At 36.9% G+C, this 20383-nt stretch overlaps 4 protein-coding genes across 6 annotated transcripts; 3 read left to right on the top strand and 1 right to left on the bottom strand.

Moving 5' to 3' along the window:
* Positions 1–2892: 2892 nt before the first annotated feature.
* Positions 2893–8080, top strand: LOC110159094 (uncharacterized). The gene is made up of 8 exons (XM_020923657.2): positions 2893–2923; positions 6047–6154; positions 6687–6773; positions 7092–7120; positions 7199–7274; positions 7337–7471; positions 7548–7642; positions 7712–8080. Exons 1-8 carry the CDS (start codon positions 2893–2895, stop codon positions 8078–8080), a joined length of 930 nt encoding a protein of 309 aa, XP_020779316.2.
* Positions 8081–8420: 340 nt separating this feature from the next.
* Positions 8421–12013, bottom strand: sf3a2 (splicing factor 3a, subunit 2). Of its 2 annotated transcripts, none has more exons than XM_055151658.1 (8): positions 11876–11929; positions 11216–11462; positions 11083–11129; positions 10894–11003; positions 10766–10815; positions 10498–10638; positions 8860–8928; positions 8421–8786 (listed from the first exon to the last, which is right to left on the bottom strand). In XM_055151658.1, exons 2-8 carry the CDS (start codon positions 11411–11413, stop codon positions 8535–8537), a joined length of 867 nt encoding a protein of 288 aa, XP_055007633.1. In that variant the 5' UTR covers positions 11414–11462; positions 11876–11929; the 3' UTR covers positions 8421–8534. The 2 variants fall into 2 exon arrangements, with proteins under 2 accessions (XP_055007633.1, XP_020778994.1); XM_020923335.2 differs by having other exon boundaries at positions 8425–8786; positions 11865–12013.
* A 142-nt stretch (positions 12014–12155) lies between these two features.
* plekhj1 (pleckstrin homology domain containing, family J member 1) lies at positions 12156–14873 on the top strand. 2 transcript variants are annotated; one of them, XM_055151659.1, is made up of 6 exons: positions 12156–12517; positions 12650–12717; positions 13689–13755; positions 13849–13924; positions 14063–14126; positions 14192–14873. In XM_055151659.1, exons 1-6 carry the CDS (start codon positions 12424–12426, stop codon positions 14282–14284), a joined length of 462 nt encoding a protein of 153 aa, XP_055007634.1. In that variant the 5' UTR covers positions 12156–12423; the 3' UTR covers positions 14285–14873. The 2 variants fall into 2 exon arrangements, with proteins under 2 accessions (XP_055007634.1, XP_020777450.1); XM_020921791.2 differs by having other exon boundaries at positions 12162–12517; positions 13834–13924.
* A 688-nt stretch (positions 14874–15561) lies between these two features.
* fzr1a (fizzy/cell division cycle 20 related 1a) lies at positions 15562–19838 on the top strand. The gene is made up of 14 exons (XM_020921780.2): positions 15562–15828; positions 16447–16520; positions 16761–16880; positions 17074–17137; positions 17250–17380; positions 17466–17551; positions 17632–17815; positions 17902–17967; positions 18084–18186; positions 18265–18449; positions 18547–18780; positions 18889–18993; positions 19069–19161; positions 19243–19838. The coding sequence occupies exons 2-14, from the start codon at positions 16452–16454 to the stop codon at positions 19282–19284; spliced, it is 1482 nt and encodes a 493-aa protein (XP_020777439.1). The 5' UTR covers positions 15562–15828; positions 16447–16451; the 3' UTR covers positions 19285–19838.
* The last annotated feature ends 545 nt before the right edge of the window (positions 19839–20383 follow it).

Genomic DNA, 20383 nt, shown 5'->3' with positions numbered 1-20383 from the left:
ATCTATAAAATTGTTGAAGTACTATGTGATATTTGATGGGTGAGAAGAGCCTATTAACTATGTGTTATAAACAAGATTTAAACATTACAATGTTAATTAAATAGTTAACCAACAGACAATATTTAATTCTCACAATAACACTCTTAAGTTACACGTACCCAGGTGACTGGAATATGGGGTCCCTGGAGAGAGCCAATACCAACAACACAGTCAGACACCAATTACAGAGGTTATACACACATCTATCTTGCTGAGAGACTGAATCTCTAAAACAAAGGAGAATACAAAATTTAGTCAAGTTGGAAATCTGGATCTGCAATGCATAAGATATTTGCAAAGAAAAACGTGACAAAAGTAAATATGACAGAGCTAATCACTAAGCCACTGAAATCTGTGATGGAATTACAAAGCAGCATTTTGACTAAATGGCCAAGAGGAGGCAAGGCTTTGAAGGCGAGTAAATCCTGCTCAAGTTGCCATTCAAAAAAAAAAAAAAAAAAAGAAAAACTCAAAATCTAACCAGGTGACAACATAACTTTTCATTTTTGGCTACCTTACCACCAGGATCCACAGACATAGACATAGAAAAACCAATATAATAAATGTAATATGGTGTAATATAATATAATATCAAAAAGCAAAAATATAAATGGTAACAATAAATTCAATATAAGTGGTAAAAATATCAAGAGGCTGGTGTAAAATAAGGCATAATTGTATATAGAAGCATATGCAATTATATTGTATATGTAGTATGTATATTTTATACTTGTACATATACGCAATTGTATATTTACAAGTAAAAATAAAATAATAGAAAAATATACCCTGACACACATGCTTCACCAAACAGCTAACACCTATAATGTGCTCTTCTGTCAGGTGCCTGCCAACTCTCTAGGCATAACAAACACATATGTAAGAGCTGCATTTGAAATCAGAAGGTTTGTAAGAGCGCCTGCAGTGGAGAGATAAACACAGCTCATTTGTCAGAGTGTGAATGCATGCATGCATGTCCTATTGTGTGTAAGTGTGCACGTGTGTGTGTTTGTTTTCTGTAGTGAATTCCACCTACCCGGACAGCACAAGCCCCAAGGAGTCCAGCGGCACACAACGCTTCAGTTCAATTATCGTTTACTTACTGCCATCTTTTCTCTTTACCCAGGGCTGCGTCATTTCTCAAGCTGTAAAAACAAGTCATGTCTGTGGTAAGGCTGAGAGGCAAGAAGGCCTAAAAAAAACCCAACAAGAACTGGATTTTAATCATGGAAGGCTACAAATTCTGTATTTGTTTGCAAGGTATAGGTCATTTTTCAGTGCTTGACTTGATAAATAACAACTTGAACTTATTTTTGAAGTCCTTGAGAGGTAGAGGTGGGTAGATTATCAAAATAATGATAATGTTATGAATGCTGTTCTGTACATTTCCAAATCTTAACATTCAGTTAATTAGTGTTGTTAATCATAAAAATGCTGCACAGAGAATTGAAAAAAATCAAGTTGTAAAGTTACAAACAGTCACATAACATAGTCCAAGTATAAAAAGTATAAAAATATCAAATTTGCCTGATACTTTTTATGACATATTTTGGATTTACCTAAATCTAAATAACATTATTGGTCAAAAAATGTTTTGCCATTTTTTGGCATTTTTGCCAATATTTCCCACCCCTGCCCTTGCCCTTCCCACCCTCATTTAAGTCTGAACTACGTTGATTTTTCAAGAATATACTAAATGAAAAAATTCCAGAGACAACAGGCCAGTAAAACTAGTTTAATTGTCTAAAGTCTGAACTTTGGTCTGGGCACCACATTAACTCATTCAAATACCTTGTTGGTAGTTTACAGAAAGAAGAATTACAGAAAGAAGAGACTATATGTGTCACTATATGTGTCATTTAGTTCTTATTACATCAAAGTGTTTAAAGGCATGTTATGTATGACAGCTTGAGAACAATCAGATCTTTCAACTGGGATTTGGGCACATAATCCAAGACCACTTTGTCAAAATTAAACTGAGAAAGAACGTGAATATCCTTTGAGAGTAGCACCACTTTAGTGCACTGTGAAGTTATTTTACTCCTCATTATAAGTGCTAAATGTACTCCTATTCCTAATTCGCTCCAGCTCAAACTGCTTTGTAAAACAAGCCTACGTATCTATACCAGAACACAGGGGATGTATAATTTCTGCTCAGTGTGCCATTCTCTGTATGAGGTAGTTAAGAGCCAGAACTTGGCATGTTCTGCCCCAGTAAGTGCCTTCAGAAAGAACTGGCTGTGAAAGCTGCAGTCAAATAGCTGTAATTATGTACAATCAGTCGACAACCAGGGGCTGGCTGAAAGGCTGCTCACACACAAACACCACTGAAAACGGGCAGAATAAAAGCTTGGAGGGCAACAGAGGCGAAAATATGGCACAATATAAAAAGATGGCAGTGAGTTAGTCTCTAAATCAAGCACCAAGGTTGTGAGAAAAACATGCAGTAATTGAGATCACAAATACTGCTTATGTGAATACTAACTGGGTTTTCTCTAGTTCTCTCTATCATTAACATGAACATCAGCGGTAAAATAATAAGACTAGTTGCTAAACAGCCATGTGATGTTTTATCTTTGTCTTTAATGTGTAAGGAAAGAACTTTGAAACTCCATGGACAGAATATTAAATCTGTTCTTATAGCAAAGGGGGAATTGTTTTCACTGTAAAGACTTTAGCGCGACTGAATTTAATTTAGATTACTATTAGTGATAGATGAGCTTTCTGATTTACGTGTGGTGTAAATTAATTCAAATTTTAAGGCAAATTTCTTAACTTTACAATTTTGGAAGTTGGTACGTCACACTTTCACATTGCTTATATAAAGTCGACATAACAATTTAGCTTAACAAAATGAAGTTTTGTGGGCAGGCAGAGATGCTGGGTAAGCAGAATAGGTTATCTCTGTAGCTTGTGGCTTGAGTTGTTGCTTGAATGTGCAAATTGAAAGTGTCTAAAGGGAGGTAGTTGATGAAAGAGGCTAAGGGATGTATTTATCACTCCAATGTCTAATCCTTAGGGCACTAGTTCATTTAGGTTTATAGTGCTTTAATAGGACCACCTGTGTTATTGATGTTTCTTTGGTGAATACTTGGACATAAATCTTTCATTTATTCCTCATATTTCTGTATAATTCAAAGCTTTATTAAGCAAGTACTACAGAGCGGTGGTGCTAGTGAAGTGGAAATGTAGAGTTCAAATTGCTTCCCTAGCACTGCTTACATTAAAGGTCCACAGATAACAGACTCGCTGCAGCAGTCAGCAGCTTTAAAGCATCCGCCTGATCTTTAAATGTTTTTATATCATCCATCTCCATTCATCTCCCCTACCACACTTTTTCTCTGAACCGAAAATAATTTCACCAATTACATTGGAAACAGCAATGAGTTATTGATCTTTGGCCAAACCATTTAACCCCCATAAACATCCTCAGAGGAGTCAGAACGCAATCAGTGCACAAATCTGCACTGGAGCACCGACTCCACAAAGCAAAAACGTGGTAATGACAGTGAAGCCGTACATCATGTGTCTGAGCACAAGGACTCATATAACTGGTGTCCCTGTGCTGTAAGCAGGGACATCACATGAGCCTGAGTGCTGGCTTCAAGCCTCTGCTTACACACACTTAAAGGCAACCAGGAGCACATAAATGCATAGAGCAAGAAAGTGTGGAGGCAATCAAAATGTATACATACAGGGCAATTTACAAGGAATTATATTTTATATAAAAACCCACAATATATGACTGAGATCATCACCAGTGCTAGAGCAACAAAATGCAGATACACACTGTAACTATACAATAATATGAATAGATGGAAATTAATACACAGGGCTTGGGAAACTGCAGCACTATCTAGGGGCAATTTGTTTAATCAATAAAATTGCCCTCAGACACAGTGAGTGACAGAGGGTGGAAATGAAGGCAGTGAAACCGCATTCTAGAAACAGAATTTGGTGCTTGAGGTGTTAGTGAAGGTGAAAGTAATTTCAAAGACTTATTTGAAAGACAAAACAACTGAAGGCAAGGCAGACGTTTGCCCAAAGACAAATATTCTTCTTTGCATACACACTCGGTCTGACTAATTATAAATAAAAGGTCTAGAGGAAGTGGGAATCGAGGTAAGGATCAAAAGACAAAAAATATATATAAGAAGTATTTTTCATCCATTACTATTTGAGTTGAGGAGGAGTTAATCCTTACCTCTGGCTTTCATTTTGACACCCATAAAATGTATTTTATCTGAAATCAAATAAAAAACCAATCTGCCCTTTAGGGAAAAAAATGCTATAATATTAAGCATTTGGTGTTCTTCATGTTTGATCTTCTACAAATGTTGAAACCAGGCTTCAAGATTTTAGGGGCAAGATCAATGGAAGAAAAATCACAAGCAGAACATGACGACAGTCTTCTCTGGTCGGTTGTACTCCAGAGGAGCAGGGTGACTGCTGCTCCATTTTGACTGTGACTCTGCCTCTTGCTGCAGAGCAGACATGAGAGACACATTATCACATTGTTTGGAGTGGAGACACTTATCTGCCTGAGGGCAACAGTCCGGATTACACACAGCTCTTGGTTGAACCTCGGCTTGGGAATGGGTTGGTTACATGGAGAGCCTCACTCGGATCAAAGGATGAGTGGAGCTGCCTGCAGAGAGAAGAGCACATGAGACCACTGGGCCCACATAACATCAGGCTCATTCAAACATAAGGCCTGAGAGCACAGCAAATGCAGAGACACATCTATACACTTTTCTGACCTGGCATTAAATGTAAGATTAAGGCTTAGACTACCAAAGCCCAAAAAATGTCAACGTAACATTTGGCCACACTTGTGTGTCAGAAGTAATCATATAGAACAATGCAATAATTTAAAGGATATTTTAAGCATAAATAAATTAAAGTATTAAGGCCAACCCACTTCCAAACAAAAGCCCAGCCTCTTGTGTAATGATTTCACTTAGCATAAATTGGTCTTAAACACACACATAACCCACATTAGTCCTCAGTGTGAATCATTAGAATATGAAGTGCTGACGCTGCTCCTATGAGGCTCCACTGGAGCACACTGCTCCAGAAACAGCTGAATGAAACACTTTGACGCTAACAGAAATAACAGTTTTTGCCCAGTGCTTTGGTAGGCGCATCCACAGACAACGCGTAATGGATGGACAGCTCGACAGACTACTCTCTTTACAATGGAGTTTATATTTATTTACCTTTGACTCCATGGGTACTGATCAGAATGTCCTTTGAGAACTAGCCTGTTACAGAAGGGCAAATTGCACCCAACCTGCTGGACTCCAGCCGCGTCTGAATTGGGAGCACTGATATCCGCCAGCACTGTTTGCCCACTTTAATAGGCACGTCCTGTCTACTGGGGTTTGTGCTGCCCTTGAAATATTCTTTTAAGACTTTCACTTTTGTACTAACCTAGAATGAAGAAGTTTATAAGATCTTCTCTATGTTAGTTAACTTCACATGTCAAATTTTTAAATGACGACGAAGCTAATTGAAATCTTCACACTTGTTTGGGTAGCCCTGGGAGTCAGGGAGTGTCTGAAATCTGTTAGCTTTTGTAAAAGTAAAGACTTGGGCTTACCGATGCATTCATTGTTACAAGAGCCCCAAAGTTTGGAAAAAGGCCCCACCACTGTAAAAAAGTAAAGATGTGATACATTTAACAAAACAAGAAGCAGATCAATAGAAAAAAGTGCTACTCTACTCGCGAGTGAGGCAGCCAAGTGTTTTGGCGCCCTCTGCTGTTATAGTGCTGAAGCTTAAAACATATTTTTGTATAACAATAGTTGACCAATATTCCCTCTTCCTGGGTTATTTTTATTGAAAAAAATATTAAATTTGATAACTTAACTGAGATGACAACTTTAGACATCGTGTATATAATTAGCCTACTATTAGGTCTGTACTTGCCTTACTATAAGGACAGTGGGGAACACCACACTATGGGCCTGTCACGTCTTTGCTTTTTGTTTTTTTCTTTCTGCAGCTGCACCTGTGCCGGGCCGTCACTCAGCCCCTGCCCGGGAGAGACTTTCTACACTGCACGGGAACAAAGGCTTTCAGACAACCCACTTCCCAAGGAGCTCCTGGGCAGGTAGGCCTCCTCCTGGTTTATCAGGGGTCATAGGTCGTGATTCATTACGAGATTATAATTGTGTATTTCCGCCATTTCTGCATTTAACATTTGTGTGTGTGTGTGTGTGTGTGTGTAAGATTGTATATGACTTAAATATCCATCCCTCTGCTGGCTTTGGTTCATCTATTTATAGCGCTGCGAGGGCATTAGCTCAATGGCTGTTTAGAAATGTCATGGAAGGCATAAAAGGTCTGTGTGCATCTCCAAATATAAAGGTCATAAAAGCAATTATCATACGCAATAAACCTGCCATAGATTTATATAATTCATTATTAAATCTACTGAAGCTTCTGCTGCCATAACATGAGATACCCTATTGATTACTATTAGTTGAACTTATAGCATACATGGAGTCATTTTTGGCCCATGACCTAGTGACCCCATCTCAGTGTAACCCTACAGGCCTGAGACTTTGTGATGTTATTTGGAAACTAATATAGCAATTAGTCTACAAAACGGTGTAGGCCAGCTGACATTATGCTGTTTTTAGGCAAATTTCAGGATATGGATGAAAATTATGAGACATTTGAAGAGGATTCACCTCCACAGAGACCAAGTCGACTTATCCGCAGACCAGGTGACACAAACACTCACACTCAGACATACACTCACACACATCTATAGTTGATCACTTGGATATATATATATATATATATATATATATATATATATATATATATATATATATATATATATATATATATATATATATATATATATACAATACACAAACCAATTGTCTCTGTCTCAAAAACTTGCAAATTGTTTGTTCACATAGCAGATTCTAGAATAATCACAAAATATCAGCAAATAAATCTCACAATAGGAATATGTTTGATTGAGGCTTATATTTGTTGTTTTGTGGCTTACGTATAAATATCCCATCTGTTTGCAGATATGTATGCTGCAAGAAAACTCAAGGAGGTTAGTTGGAACAAATTCCACACTTTAAATAATATAGACTTCTATTAAAAAAACAATTACATTGCTCATTTTCACCAGGAAATGGCTTCAGTACCTTTGCAAATAAAAGCAGAGCCCAAAGTTTTAGCCAGAGAGACAAGCTTTAATAGATCAGGTAAGTATCCAGGTTATCTCATTGCCCAACTTGGTAGAAAATTGAATGATTTTCTTCTCCAGCATCCATGCCGCAAACTGTCTCCACCCAGAATGCAAGCCAGCCAGAAGTTCCATGGGAGAGTGTAACGCTAAACCGCTGTCTGTTCATAGCAATTACAATCCTTGTGCTCACCTCAGGATTTCAAAGACTTCATGGTAATATAAATAGAAAATGAGAATGAACTCTTGCTTGGTTTATATGACTCAATTATTCTATATTCATATCATGTAGAAGCTCTGCATGGTCACAAGGTGACACTTGATGAAGAGGAGGATCAATATGGGCTAATTATGAGAAGATCGGGGGGACTGCGACATCAGACAGCGGTAAAGCACACTTTTTCACAATACACTTTTACATAAAATGTAATAACCTTATATATTCTCTGACTATAGCCTGAGGCAACCTTATGGGATGTAATATTTTCCTGGCTACCAGACCTTGATGATGATGATGATGATGATGATGATGATGATGACGATGATGACGATGATGAAGTAAGAGTACTAAGGAAAAGGAAACCAAAGAGACGAAGAGTTGTAAAAACTCTGAGTGGTCTTAGGAATCGACCACTAACAGACAAACTATTAAAGCACAGAGATGGCCAATCAAAAGTCAGACAGGCCAAGAATTTGGTGGAACAAAATGAGGATTTAGGAGAAACAGCACACAATCAGGATGACGATGTGGAAAATTTGGAGAAAGAATCAAAGAAAGGCTTAGTAGGCAAAAAAACCCTAAAGGGTAGAAAATTAAATAACTGATAAGCACACTAGAGTATAATATGCCAGGACTGAAATGCATTTGGTAGAAACCAGAGATATGTAATTAAAAAAATTCTGTTAATGGCATTTACTTTAATTTATGGAAATGTGACAGATTTTTAATCTGTGAATTCTGGGCTATAAATAAATGTACTGCTAAAAAATGGTGTTCAAAGTCCAACTAGTATTTTACTTAGAAACACTGAAGTTTAGGTTGTAATAACTGGAATTTGTGTTCATACACTGCCATCCTATGATAAGATGATATTTTATCACAAATGTGTTTATTATAAAAATTTCAAAATAATAACACTCTTTGGATTTTTTTTTTTTTTTTTAATAATTTCCAGTTTTGTACATAACCTAATAACAGTGACAGCAACATGTTGAGCTTTGCAAAACCAAGAAATATAAAAAACGCATTGTGTACATGATAAAAACCAAGAGGAATCAGTTATAGGCCTTCTGGGGGCGGTGGCCTCATGGGCATTGGAGGCATTGCCATCTGTGGGGGCATCTGTGGTGCACCAGGCGTTCCAGGGGGCAGTGGAGGAATAGTCATACCTCCTGGTGGGGGAGGAGGGAGGCCATCATTTGGTTGGTGTGGGCCACCCATCAAAGGAGGGGGGCGCTTGACTCCACCAGGAGGTGGTGGCCCAGACTGAGGAATGGGCTTCTCCATTTTGAAGTGAAACTGAAGGAAAAACTAACAAAGAACACAACATAATTTTAAATGAAATTATTTCAAAATGCATCACAATTTAACTCTTCAATTGTACCTGCTTTGTTTCCTTGTTCCAATGTGTCCAGAAGCGATTTTCTGCTTTATCAATTTCCCGGCTTGGTACCTGGATAATGATAAATGATGAAGATAATTATAAATATTAAAAACAGTAATAATAATAATTAATATGTATAGTATATGTGCATTATTATTAGTGCTGTCATGCGATTAAAAAAATTGAGAGATTAATTATGATCTGTAATTAATTAATCTAATTAATCTCATTTTAATCTCACCTAAAAATTGCTGAGAAAAGCCTTCAATTTGAGGTATTTTCATTTAAATTCATTATTACATTATTGTGGCAGATCAAAAGACTGAAATAGAACAAAAAAAAGTGACTTTATAAAGTCATTTATTTATTTAATCTCCCCAAATTGGCTGTTGAGCCCAAGTCTCCATGAATAAGAAATTGTTTGCTGTAAAGTAGCAAAGACGAGGAAATCTGAACATAATAACTTTTGTCTACTTAAAGACAATAAAAAGTCCAGTCTTTCCTTAACCATATGAAAAATATTATTGATAGAGAAATGCTTTATATATATATATGAGATCACTGGTTTTAGTCCTTGTTTTAGTCCTGGTTTAGGCCTGCTTTAGTCCCAGTTTAGTCCTGGAATGGATTAGTCCTGGTTTGAGCTCTGGTTTGAGCTCTGGTTTGAGCTCTGGTTTGAGCTCTGGTTTGAGCTCTGGTTTGAGCTCTGGTTTGAGCTCTGGTTTGAGCTCTGGTTTGAGCTCTGGTTTAGTCCTGGACTGGATAAGTCCTGGTTTTAGTCTTGGTGTTAGTTCTGGTTTAGAGGCGCACAGGAGGAAGCGCGGTTTACGCAGCGTACGCGAGAAAACACGGTCCACACGCGGCTCACGGGAGGACAGCGGTGACCGCGCAGTAACTACGGAAGGAAACGTGGTCCGCGCGTTCTCAGGTTAATGACGATGATGAAGGTGTGTGTTTGTGTTTGTGTGCGTGTCCCCTCATGTGGCAGGTCACTATAGGACAGTAGTGCAGACATCATGAGCCTATGCAGGTTGTTTTCACCAGTGACATTTAAGTTGTAGGCGATATTATATTAGTTATTTTCTTTTATATTTCACGTCGGGAGAATAATTTCCAAGACACAAATGCGTTTTTACCTGTGCACTGCTGACTCTGTTCTACTGGCTCTACGACCTCGTCCATTGTGCCTGACGCTGCCAACGTTTACGTGACGTTTACATCGCTCTTACTGCGTGCGTTTTGTGTGGGTTTCCGGCAATGAGTGGAATTACCGAAATAAAAAAATATATGTGTTTTTTGTGTGTGTGCGTGTTGTTGTCCCAACAACACATAAAAACAGGTTTTATAATAAAGCAACTCGCATACAGAAACACTAAAGTTAGAGATTAAAAATGAGATTAAAGCGATTAAAAACATAACGCGCTAAATGACGACTGTAATTAATTAATCGCAATTAACGCGATAATTTGACACCCCTAATTATTATATGTATATTATTATATATAATATACATATAATAAATATGTATATTATATATTATGTATAATATACATATAGTATATGTATATTATACATGGCATCACATTCATACACAGACAAGCAAATTAAAACAACTTAGTAAAGGAAAAGAATGAGCACCTTAAATGATATTGTTTCATAAGGTTCAGCTGCCATAAGCAAGTACTGCCAGCGACGGTCAGGTGGCTCAATGCGCTGTTCATAAGCAGACATGAAACGATGTCGTGGTCCAATGCCTTCTGCGATTTCTGGGTAATCAATCTAGAAACATAATATATAAAATTTTAATTAGTGGGTCTTCAAGAGATCATTTAAATAGCTTTGAAGTTTGAAAAGGCCTTTTGCTTGTTTATATCATGTGTCACAATAAATGAGTCAATTTACAAACCTGGAAAAGTAGAGACTGCTGTCCTGTTTCTGGGTCTCTTTGCTTGGTTACTAAATAAAACAGAAAGAAACATGTACTCATTAGCTTAAGCAGTAAATAAAGAGGAGGGTAAAGAGACACAATTATACCTTTATAACCAGGCCGCCCAATTTTAACAAACTTTTTGACCTCAACTTTAACTTTTGCTGGTGCTGGTTGAGCAGGTGCATCTTTGGCTTCTTTAGCTGCTCTCCGGGCTCTTAAAAAAGCAGAGATACAAATAAATGTTACCATATGGAATGGTGGACAGGAATTACAGTTTTCAGAACTTAACTTACAAATTTGTCTGGTGTTTTTTTCCTTGAGTGTGAGCCAAGTAGCTGCCCTGTTGAACAGAGGGAGAACTTAGCAAATGAATGAGGCAGTAAAGAAGTAATAATAAAATTCCCTAATGTTACACATATTAAGTACCTCATTGTTGTGCAATGTCAAACACAGTTTACACTCATATGACCCTAAATGATTTTTCATAAAGTATGGGTCCTTATTTATGTCAATTGTCTCTAGAGCCAGCTGGCGTAGCCTTTCTCGTCTGTCCCGGTTACTTTCAGAAGCGGAGGCCACTCCTCCACTCCCAGTTTTTCCCCCAGCTCGATGCTGGAAATCCATTTTTACAGGAGGTTAAACGGTTAACAGTGGGAATGGGTCTCCAGAAGATCTGTAAGTGAAGAACAAATAATGTATAAAAATCTGATGTAGAACTTAGAAACAGTTGTATTGATAGACAAAAAAACCCCCAAAAACATCCAGTAACATTTGAAGGACAACGATTGAAAACGCAAAAAAAATAAAGCACTTTACAATCACTTCACATCATTTGAGATCTTTGTAGAAGGTGAGTGAAAAGAAGTAGGTTACACCATTTCAGCATTTTAGCTACCTTATCACAGTGATGGGCTAATAGCTAGCTACATTACTTTCGAAGGATAGGTTTCGTGTTTTTAGCAAATGGATGGGACAATAAATAATATCGTAATGCAGTTCTATTATGCTGCGCGAGTAGATTCTAAAGAAAACACGTTAAGTTTCTCAGATAAAACAGATTTCCAACAATACTTACAAAATCCTTACGTTGAAATCACGCTTGACTTGTGAGTCGTACGGTGCGCATGCGCGCTTTTCTTCTACGTGTTTAAGGTTATATGGTTTAAAGGCGCTACAGTTACTTTAAGCGCATTAGCGCCACCTGCTGGCCAAGGACATTTTTTCGTTCACCTTGTAAAAACGTTTTCCAAAAATGCAAACCGCCCCTTATTGGATATTTTTGACAACATATACTCATTAGATGTTTTCGATTACACAATTTAAGTAAAGTAACGTTTTGCGTCTCTTGAGCCTCGTTGTACACCTTACTAGTAACATCGAGAGGCGTCATAATGAGAGGCGTGTCGTCGTGGTGGCTGGTGGTGACGGAGTGTGGCGACGTTTCTTATTTGTATAAATTCTTTTTTATGTATGTATGTTTTAAATAGGCGATGTCACGTGATTTTCACTTTTTAAACAAGCTTTAGGTGTTATAATACTGTTATCTGAGTAAACGTACGATGTTTGTACTTTGTTGACCGTCGTGAAGCTGTAGTTGTGCTGCTATCTTATATGATACTTTATCTGCGTCCAAAATGCGTTTCAATGAAAAAGAGCTGGTTTCCTTGAGTCGCCAACCGTCTGAAATGGCAGCTGAGTTGGGAATGCGAGGACCAAAGAAAGGAGACGGTATGTTTTAATTTTTATATTAGCTTTTATACTTCACCTTTTTGTTTCCTATACATATGACACAATCAAGGCATGACAGTTAACAACTTTGCACAGTGTATGTTGATGTGCGTGTTTTGTTTCATCTAACAGTTTTAAAAAAGAGGCTGGTGAAACTTGTGGTTAATTTTCTCTTCTACTTTCGGACGGATGAGGAAGAGGTGAGAGACCTACGGCTAAAGCTAAGCTAGTTAAAGGAACTGTGTGTAGCCTGTACTCTATTTCAGATTTATAAAGTTATTATGATCACCTGGTTTGCCAGGGCCCTCACCTGCATATAGAGGTCACATACACCTTTTTTCTCATTCTCTCTGATGAATGCCCTTTTAGGTTTAATAGGTATAAAATAACTGAATTTCACCACTGAACCTGGCAACCCAAATGAGAGACTCACTTGAGGCTCATTCCCTTTCTGATTTTTTTGTTTGGATAATAATTTTAAGAACCAAAATACAAAATTATTAAAATAAACAAAATATCCATCGTGTCAAATGTTTTAGTAAGAACAAATTGGCTATATTTGATTTTGTTATCAGTAAGAGCAATATTTGATGTGAACATGCTGGGTAGTAAACAGTAAGTTTATGTTTATCGAAGTTAAAATAAAAATATTACAGTTCCGTTAAAGGTCCTATATTACGCAAAACTGACTCTTGTTAGCATTAAGCCATCTATTATTATTAGTCTGTCTACATGTCTAAAGCTCAGAATGCTCTGTTCCACCTTGTGATGTCATGTAGTTTTAGTTTTCAACTTAATGGCTACTTTTTACCGTTTGTTTGGTAGAGTTTGGTAATAGGACTAAAATCATCCAAATGATTCTAGTGAAGGTGTATGGAGTTTAAAAACACAGTGGAGTACTTCCTGTAATGCCACATGACATCAGTGTGTGACAAATAGAGTGTTTTATGTTTGAGAGAAGGACTCATCCTAGATATACAGGGTTTGTGTGTTTAACACGCGTGAATGAAACAACTGCAGGAATGTTTGTGATGAGGAAACGACATTATAATATAGATCGGAAAATGGCGTGATATGGGTCCATTAACATAATGATATAGTCAACACTCAATGATGATGCATATATAGAATTATAGACAACAAATGTTAAGAACGAGTCTCTCTTTGGCAGCCAATAGGAGCGTTACTTTTGGAACAATGCAGAGTGGAGAGGGAGGACAGTTTGACCTTCACTATCAGTAAGTTTAGTTTTTTTCTCATTTCTAAAAGAAGTCACAGTATAATGAGCTTTTCATTGCTTCATTACCTGTCTTCAGTTTTTCTTGATGAAGCAGAGAGAAAGTATCAATTTGAATGTGATTCGGAGGAGCAATGTGGAGAGTGGATTGACTCAATCATCAAAGCCAGGTTTGTTCTCCATTTGCATAATGGTATAGGTCTGTATATTTAGATTTTCTTTTAAGATGAGTCTAAATGTATGTGATTTTCAATTAACAGATTATCAACATATTTTAAATGTCTTTTTTTTTTCTTTTTTTTTTGCAGTTATGAGTTCATGAGAAGGAACCTTATATTTTATAGAACTGAAATCCACAAGCTTACGGGCAAGGTGAGATTATAATCTTCATTTATTGAGCATGAAATGTGTATTTAGATCTTTTTTTCTCAATCAAGGACCCATTGGAACAGTATGGCATATCTGATGAAACTCGCTTTCAAGTGAGTAATAGCCTCCCACTTAAGGCTAGAGAAACATCCTCTCTGTAGACGGTGTAATGTCCTTTTGTGGATTTGTCATTGTAGCGTCACTCACTGCTGAAAAAATGCATTTCTTTGTCAGTCTTCTGAATGTAAAACTTAATTGTAGTCCAAATGTAGTCCATACAAGTTGGTTAATATTTGCCAGTAAACAAATAGATGTATTTTCAATTTATTTGTCACCTTTCTTATAAATCTGCACAGTCCTTTTTGTATACAAATTCTGTTTTTACTTTTTTTTTTTTTTTTTACATTTTCCCTAAATGTGAGGATGTGGTGTGTGCAGAAATGCTTCAAGCTACTTGAGCTTCAGTTGCTATTTTAAATCACTTCATATTTGATATGAGCCACAAACTGTAAATGTATTGTTACTTTCTATAGATGGTTTTACTTGTATTTATCATAAAAGACAAAGTCTTTTTGATTAATATAATTTGCACAAGTTACAAGTTATATTTCAGTCTGTTCCTGATAGTTAAGTTGCTTTTTTAAGCAAAAACATGCAACCTTTTTTTTTTTCTTCTTCTTTTTTTAAATAGTTTGATTCACTGGAACCTTGCTATTTTTTGTTTTTTTACAAATAAAATATTTGGACTAATTATGCCCATTTTCTGTCTTCCAATGCGCATAAAACTGAAGAATGGGTTGTCCTTAGTAATTATTTTTATTAGATTATCTAAAACACAACAAAAACAATATTTTAATATTTAATAACATCTGTCTTATTGTTTTGTCACTTGAAATTATAACATGTCCGTCTCGGTCATTTGCATGGTTCATAAAGCCTCAGACACTTATACAAATTTCATAGGTTATTATTTATTTTAAGTTAATTTAGGTCTAGTTCTACAAATTTCACAAAAACATACTCAATATATCCAAATCTTACTTAAGAAATCTGGTCTTTTTAAAGTGTATTTATTTCATTTATTTATTAATTCCTGGACATGGGCATGTGACATATAAATGGGTAGCTTCCGTGGATCTGGTAGTTCGTATGGTGTAGGTCTGCATCAGGACACCACGACTCAACTGCAGAAAGCACTATAAACACACTGTAAACCAGCCTTTATACACAACCATGAGAAAGTGCTATGAGAAGTCACTCAAAAGACTGCTGAAATGCTTAGTGACAGACCGTCTATTTCGCTAGATCCCTGGGCTGTAGCACAGGTATACCTTACATTAAGATGACCCCAGCTAATTACACAATAGCTATGAGTAAAGGTGTTGTCATCTATTTGTATTAGTCTGTTTGTTTAATCTGCTGGAAAATTGTGTTCTTAGCATATATTTTGTTCTTGCATTTTGGATTAATCAACGGTCCAGAACATTGTGACACGTTTCCTTAGCAACAACGATTGTGATTCAAAATCTGTGACGTCACACCCTTCCCGTGGTGCTTTGCGGACGCAGATGAAGCCCAGAAGTAGAAGATCGTAAAGTGTGTGTTGTTTATCGATAATAACACAACTCGGTCTGGTGTTTTTAAAAAGAACGTCGTCCTCAAGAATATTTGAAACCACACCTCAAAAGTTGGTATCACGGGCACGGTACGTTGAAACATGGCCGTCGCATTTGAACAAACAATGTTGCTAAAGCTTTTAGCTGGGCGGCTATGGGCTATGCATATAAATACTAGTGTTAGCAGGCGCTAGCTTTGTTTTGTGCCTGTCTATATTATTTGTTACTGATTGTTTGTCTTAGTGCGTTATTGTGTGTTTTGACACACCCTAATCTCAACTTCTCAACGGGACTCCGTTTCCTTTGTTCATTCCCGTGATAATGCATTGATATTTGTTTTTAAAGATTGCAAACATTTGTGTTGTGGACACAGCGTCTTGCAGCTGATCAAGCCTCGCAACGATTAATCAAACTGAAACAGAAAAGCTTTATTGTTGTCAGCAAAATTCACAAAATAGAACTGTGCTTTGTGTGATGTGGTGCAACGTAGAAATGAAGAGAAACAGTGTAAACTAAAATAACAAAACCATATAATTCCTTCAGCAATGGTTGTAGCTACGACCCACCACTACTGAGCTATTTATCTTGCTAATATTTAAATTATTTGTCTCTTACATTAACTGATATTGACTGAAATATAACCATTGTAATGAAATTGTATTTGTATTTTCACCAGTTACATTTATTATTATTGTCTTATTTTGTAGGAGTCATGGATCAAGATTATGAGAGCCGACTGCTTAGGCAGATCAACATCCAAAATGAGAATGCCAGCCCTGTTGTAAGTAAAATATCACGCATACTATACATTTTATTTTAATGATTTGTCTTTTCAATACTCACAATAAACCATAGCAAACACTAGTAATTTATTTGACAGTGTCATATAGTGACATGTAATCTTGCAAGCTAAGTAGCAGAATTTTGGTGCCTGTAGTTTACACCTCAAACAGATGGGCCCCTCTTTTTTTTTTTTTTTTTCTTCTTTTGATAAGAAGTCTTTTTTTTATGTTATGTGTAGAAAGTGGTGCGAGCTTTGACACCCACCAGCTCCCCCTTGTCCTCTCCGAGCAAGCATGGTGATCGGTTCATTCCCTCCCGGGCAGGAGCCAACTGGAGTGTCAACTTTCACCGCATCAACGTAAGTATGCAGTAACACTTTAAAGAAAATGCTGCTCGCCTAACAAAATGAACATTGTTGTTGAACTGTGGAGTGTGACACTTAAAGTGAAAACAGATTCTGCGCTTTAACGCTCTATTTTTATTTATTTATTTTATTATTATTATTTAGTTTAGTTTTCATATTATTTAATAGTACACTATATTCTCCACAGGAAATTGAAAAGTCACACAATCAAAACAGAAAAACCAAAGATGGCACCACAGACAGCAGCAAAGGTAGTACAATGTATTATGCAATGCTACTGTAAACTCATTAGAGTCTGAGATGTTTCTAGAATAAATTTGTGCTGTAGCAATTTTTATATTTTACTTCACATATGGATTTCAGCTGATGGCCTGGCTTACTCAGCTCTTCTCAAAAATGAGCTGCTTGGGGCTGGCATAGAAAAAGTTCAGGACCCCCAGTCAGAAGATCGTCGTCTATTGCCATCTAGTCCGGCCAAAAGAAGCCTTTTTAGTGTAAGCAATTATTATGAAATGTCCTAAAAAAGAAATTAACAGATGTCAGATTTCAATAATGTGGTCTATTAAATCTTCTCTTTAGTATTCTGTAAGTACAAAAAGGGCATTGTCTGAAGAAGATGGAAATACCGTGTCTCCATATTCCCTCTCTCCAGTCAGTAGCAACAGGTATTGGTTGTTTTTTTTGTTTTTTTGTTTTTTTTTTATCGAACCCCACAGCACTAACCTAAACTCTTTTGGTCTTGTAGTCAGAAACTGTTGCGCTCACCAAGAAAGCCGACTCGCAAAATCTCAAAAATTCCGTTCAAAGTTCTGGATGCTCCTGAACTTCAAGATGATTTCTACCTCAATCTAGTAGACTGGTCTTCTCTGAATGTGCTAAGTGTCGGTTTAGGTACCTGTGTTTATCTTTGGAGCGCATGCACCAGTCAGGTTTGTTTACTGTTTTTTATTCATCGTGGCTACATAATAACTTTGTGTCTGCTTATTCAGTTGCATTTTTATTTAATTACTATTAGGTGACACGTCTATGTGATCTTTCTGTGGAAGGTGATTCAGTAACATCGGTCGGCTGGTCTGAAAGGGTACATATGCTTTCTATTTTTATAATAGTACTTTGTGTAATTTGAAATTTTGAAGAATAGGCAATATAACTCATAATGACAATGATATATATTTTTTTGTTTTAATTTTATTCAAGGGTAATCTGGTCGCAGTGGGTACACATAAAGGTTATGTGCAAATCTGGGATGCTGCAGCAGGAAAAAAATTGTCTGTATTAGAAGGACACACTGCAAGAGTTGGTAAGTAAGGTTGTAGGTGGTGTGCATTAATATTAGTACACTGTAAACAGATGCTAAAATGATACTTTTTGCCGGTAGGTGCATTGGCGTGGAATGCAGACCAGCTGTCATCTGGAAGTCGTGATCGAGTGATTTTACAGAGAGACATTCGAGCTCCACCTCTTCAATCAGAGCGACGCCTCCAAGGACATCGACAGGAAGTGTGTGGGCTCAAGTGGAGCACTGACCATCAGCTCCTTGCCTCCGGTGGAAATGATAATAAGGTGCATAAAGTTATCGCATATTATCTTCACACATGGCAATTTAAAAAATTTACTACATTACAAGTTCCTACTAATAATTTAGTTTTTTTACATCTAGCTGCTTGTGTGGAATCACTCAAGTGTCCTCCCAGTTCAGCAGTACACAGAGCACTTGGCTGCAGTTAAAGCAATTGCATGGTCTCCACACCAACACGGGCTGCTGGCCTCTGGAGGTGGCACTGCAGACCGCTGTATCCGCTTCTGGAACACTCTGACTGGGCAGCCGCTTCAGTGTACTGACACTGGCTCTCAGGTCTGCAATTTGGCCTGGTCCAAGCACACTAATGAACTGGTGAGTCAAGTGCCATTTCTTTTGGGTGAAGTACTTGTTTATCTAACTACTGTGTTAATTTAAAGTTAGGTTTTAGTTGTTTGTGAAATATTTTTGTTCCAACTGCAGGTTAGCACTCATGGATATTCACAAAACCAGATTTTGGTGTGGAAATATCCTTCTCTTACTCAAGTGGCCAAACTAACAGGACATTCTTACAGGGTACTCTATCTGGTCAGTATCTTTTTGTAGTTGCAATAATCTTGCTTGTATATAGGTAAAAAATGTAATAAAATCATGTGTGTACAGGCTATGTCTCCTGATGGCGAGGCAATAGTGACCGGAGCAGGAGATGAAACACTTCGATTTTGGAACGTTTTTAGTAAAATGAGATCAACAAAGGTATTTTCTGACTCCTCGTAAGTTATAATATGACTTATAATGTAACACTGTAGATGCTAACCTTTCTTTTATCTCTTGTAGGAGTCTGTGTCTGTGCTGAACCTCTTCACCAGGATTCGGTAGTGGGCAAACTCTGGGCTACTAGGGAACACTCTGAACTCTAACACATAGTGTTGGGCTCTTCGTTAAGTATTCACCTGCAGTTTTTCAGAGGACCAAGGGTGATGAGCCAAGTTGCCGCGCAAACAGTGTTCCTCCTCAGTGACTGAGCCACTGTTCACGGTAGCCTTGATGAAAAGAGGCGCCATAATGTTATGTTTACAGACTGACATTGTGCATATCTGCCAAATATCGCATTTGTTGTTTGATTGTCTATTTATTTTTACTTTTTTATTATTTTAACATAATCTTGTGTGTTTGTTAGAATTTACATTTTTAAATGTGGAGTTTTGGTTTGATCTGTGGAGTATGTTTGGTTTTCAAAGAGATCAGAGAATGCGAAAGAATATCTCTTGTATGGCCGTTTGCTGTAAACGGCTGAAACAAATGTGTACAAGAAAGCTGCCAATATGTAGAGAAGACTTGAAGCAAAAAGACCTGAACTATGGAACATTTATTTTATGCAAGTATTAACTGATGTACACGTGAAAAATCCATAAAGAAAATTTAAAATAGTATATTTGGTGTTATTATTTTCTGAATGCATTAGCTCCCAACAAAGGAAGACATAAAGTGTTACCACAAACAATAATAGACAATTAAATTGTTAAAATAATGTAATGTGGCTCACTTGTGTGTTTAGTAAGTTGCACCCATCACAGTTCATATATTATTATTCTAAATTAATTGTGTATTATTACCGTGAAAAGTTTTAGTTTACGAAGTGGAAACAAATGGTTGTTTTTTACATAATCTTTAAATATTTTATATTACTAAAGTAAAATAGCCAACAGTTTGAGGAAATTGATGTGTTCATGTCTTTTTTGTTTGTTTTGTGGCGTACCTAACCATACTTTGTGTTTCTTTTAGTGGACACAAGAGGGAGCAGTTACACAACTGTAGTTCAAATTTGTATCTTATATATACATAATATGTATGAAACCAAACCATGCCCAGTACACTTTTATTCAAAGGCTAGATAGAAAGGATTATAGACATTACAGACATCCTCTGTGTTGTTGTTTTTATCTGCAGGCTATATCAGTACTCCAATATTACAAGA

This window comes from Boleophthalmus pectinirostris, unplaced genomic scaffold (assembly GCF_026225935.1).
Source record: "Boleophthalmus pectinirostris isolate CB_2022bp ecotype Guang Dong unplaced genomic scaffold, ASM2622593v1 HiC_scaffold_16, whole genome shotgun sequence".
Classification (NCBI taxonomy): domain Eukaryota; kingdom Metazoa; phylum Chordata; class Actinopteri; order Gobiiformes; family Gobiidae; genus Boleophthalmus; species Boleophthalmus pectinirostris.
The sequence above is the reverse complement of the archived record's forward strand: the minus strand, read 5'-3'. Positions and strand labels throughout refer to the sequence as shown.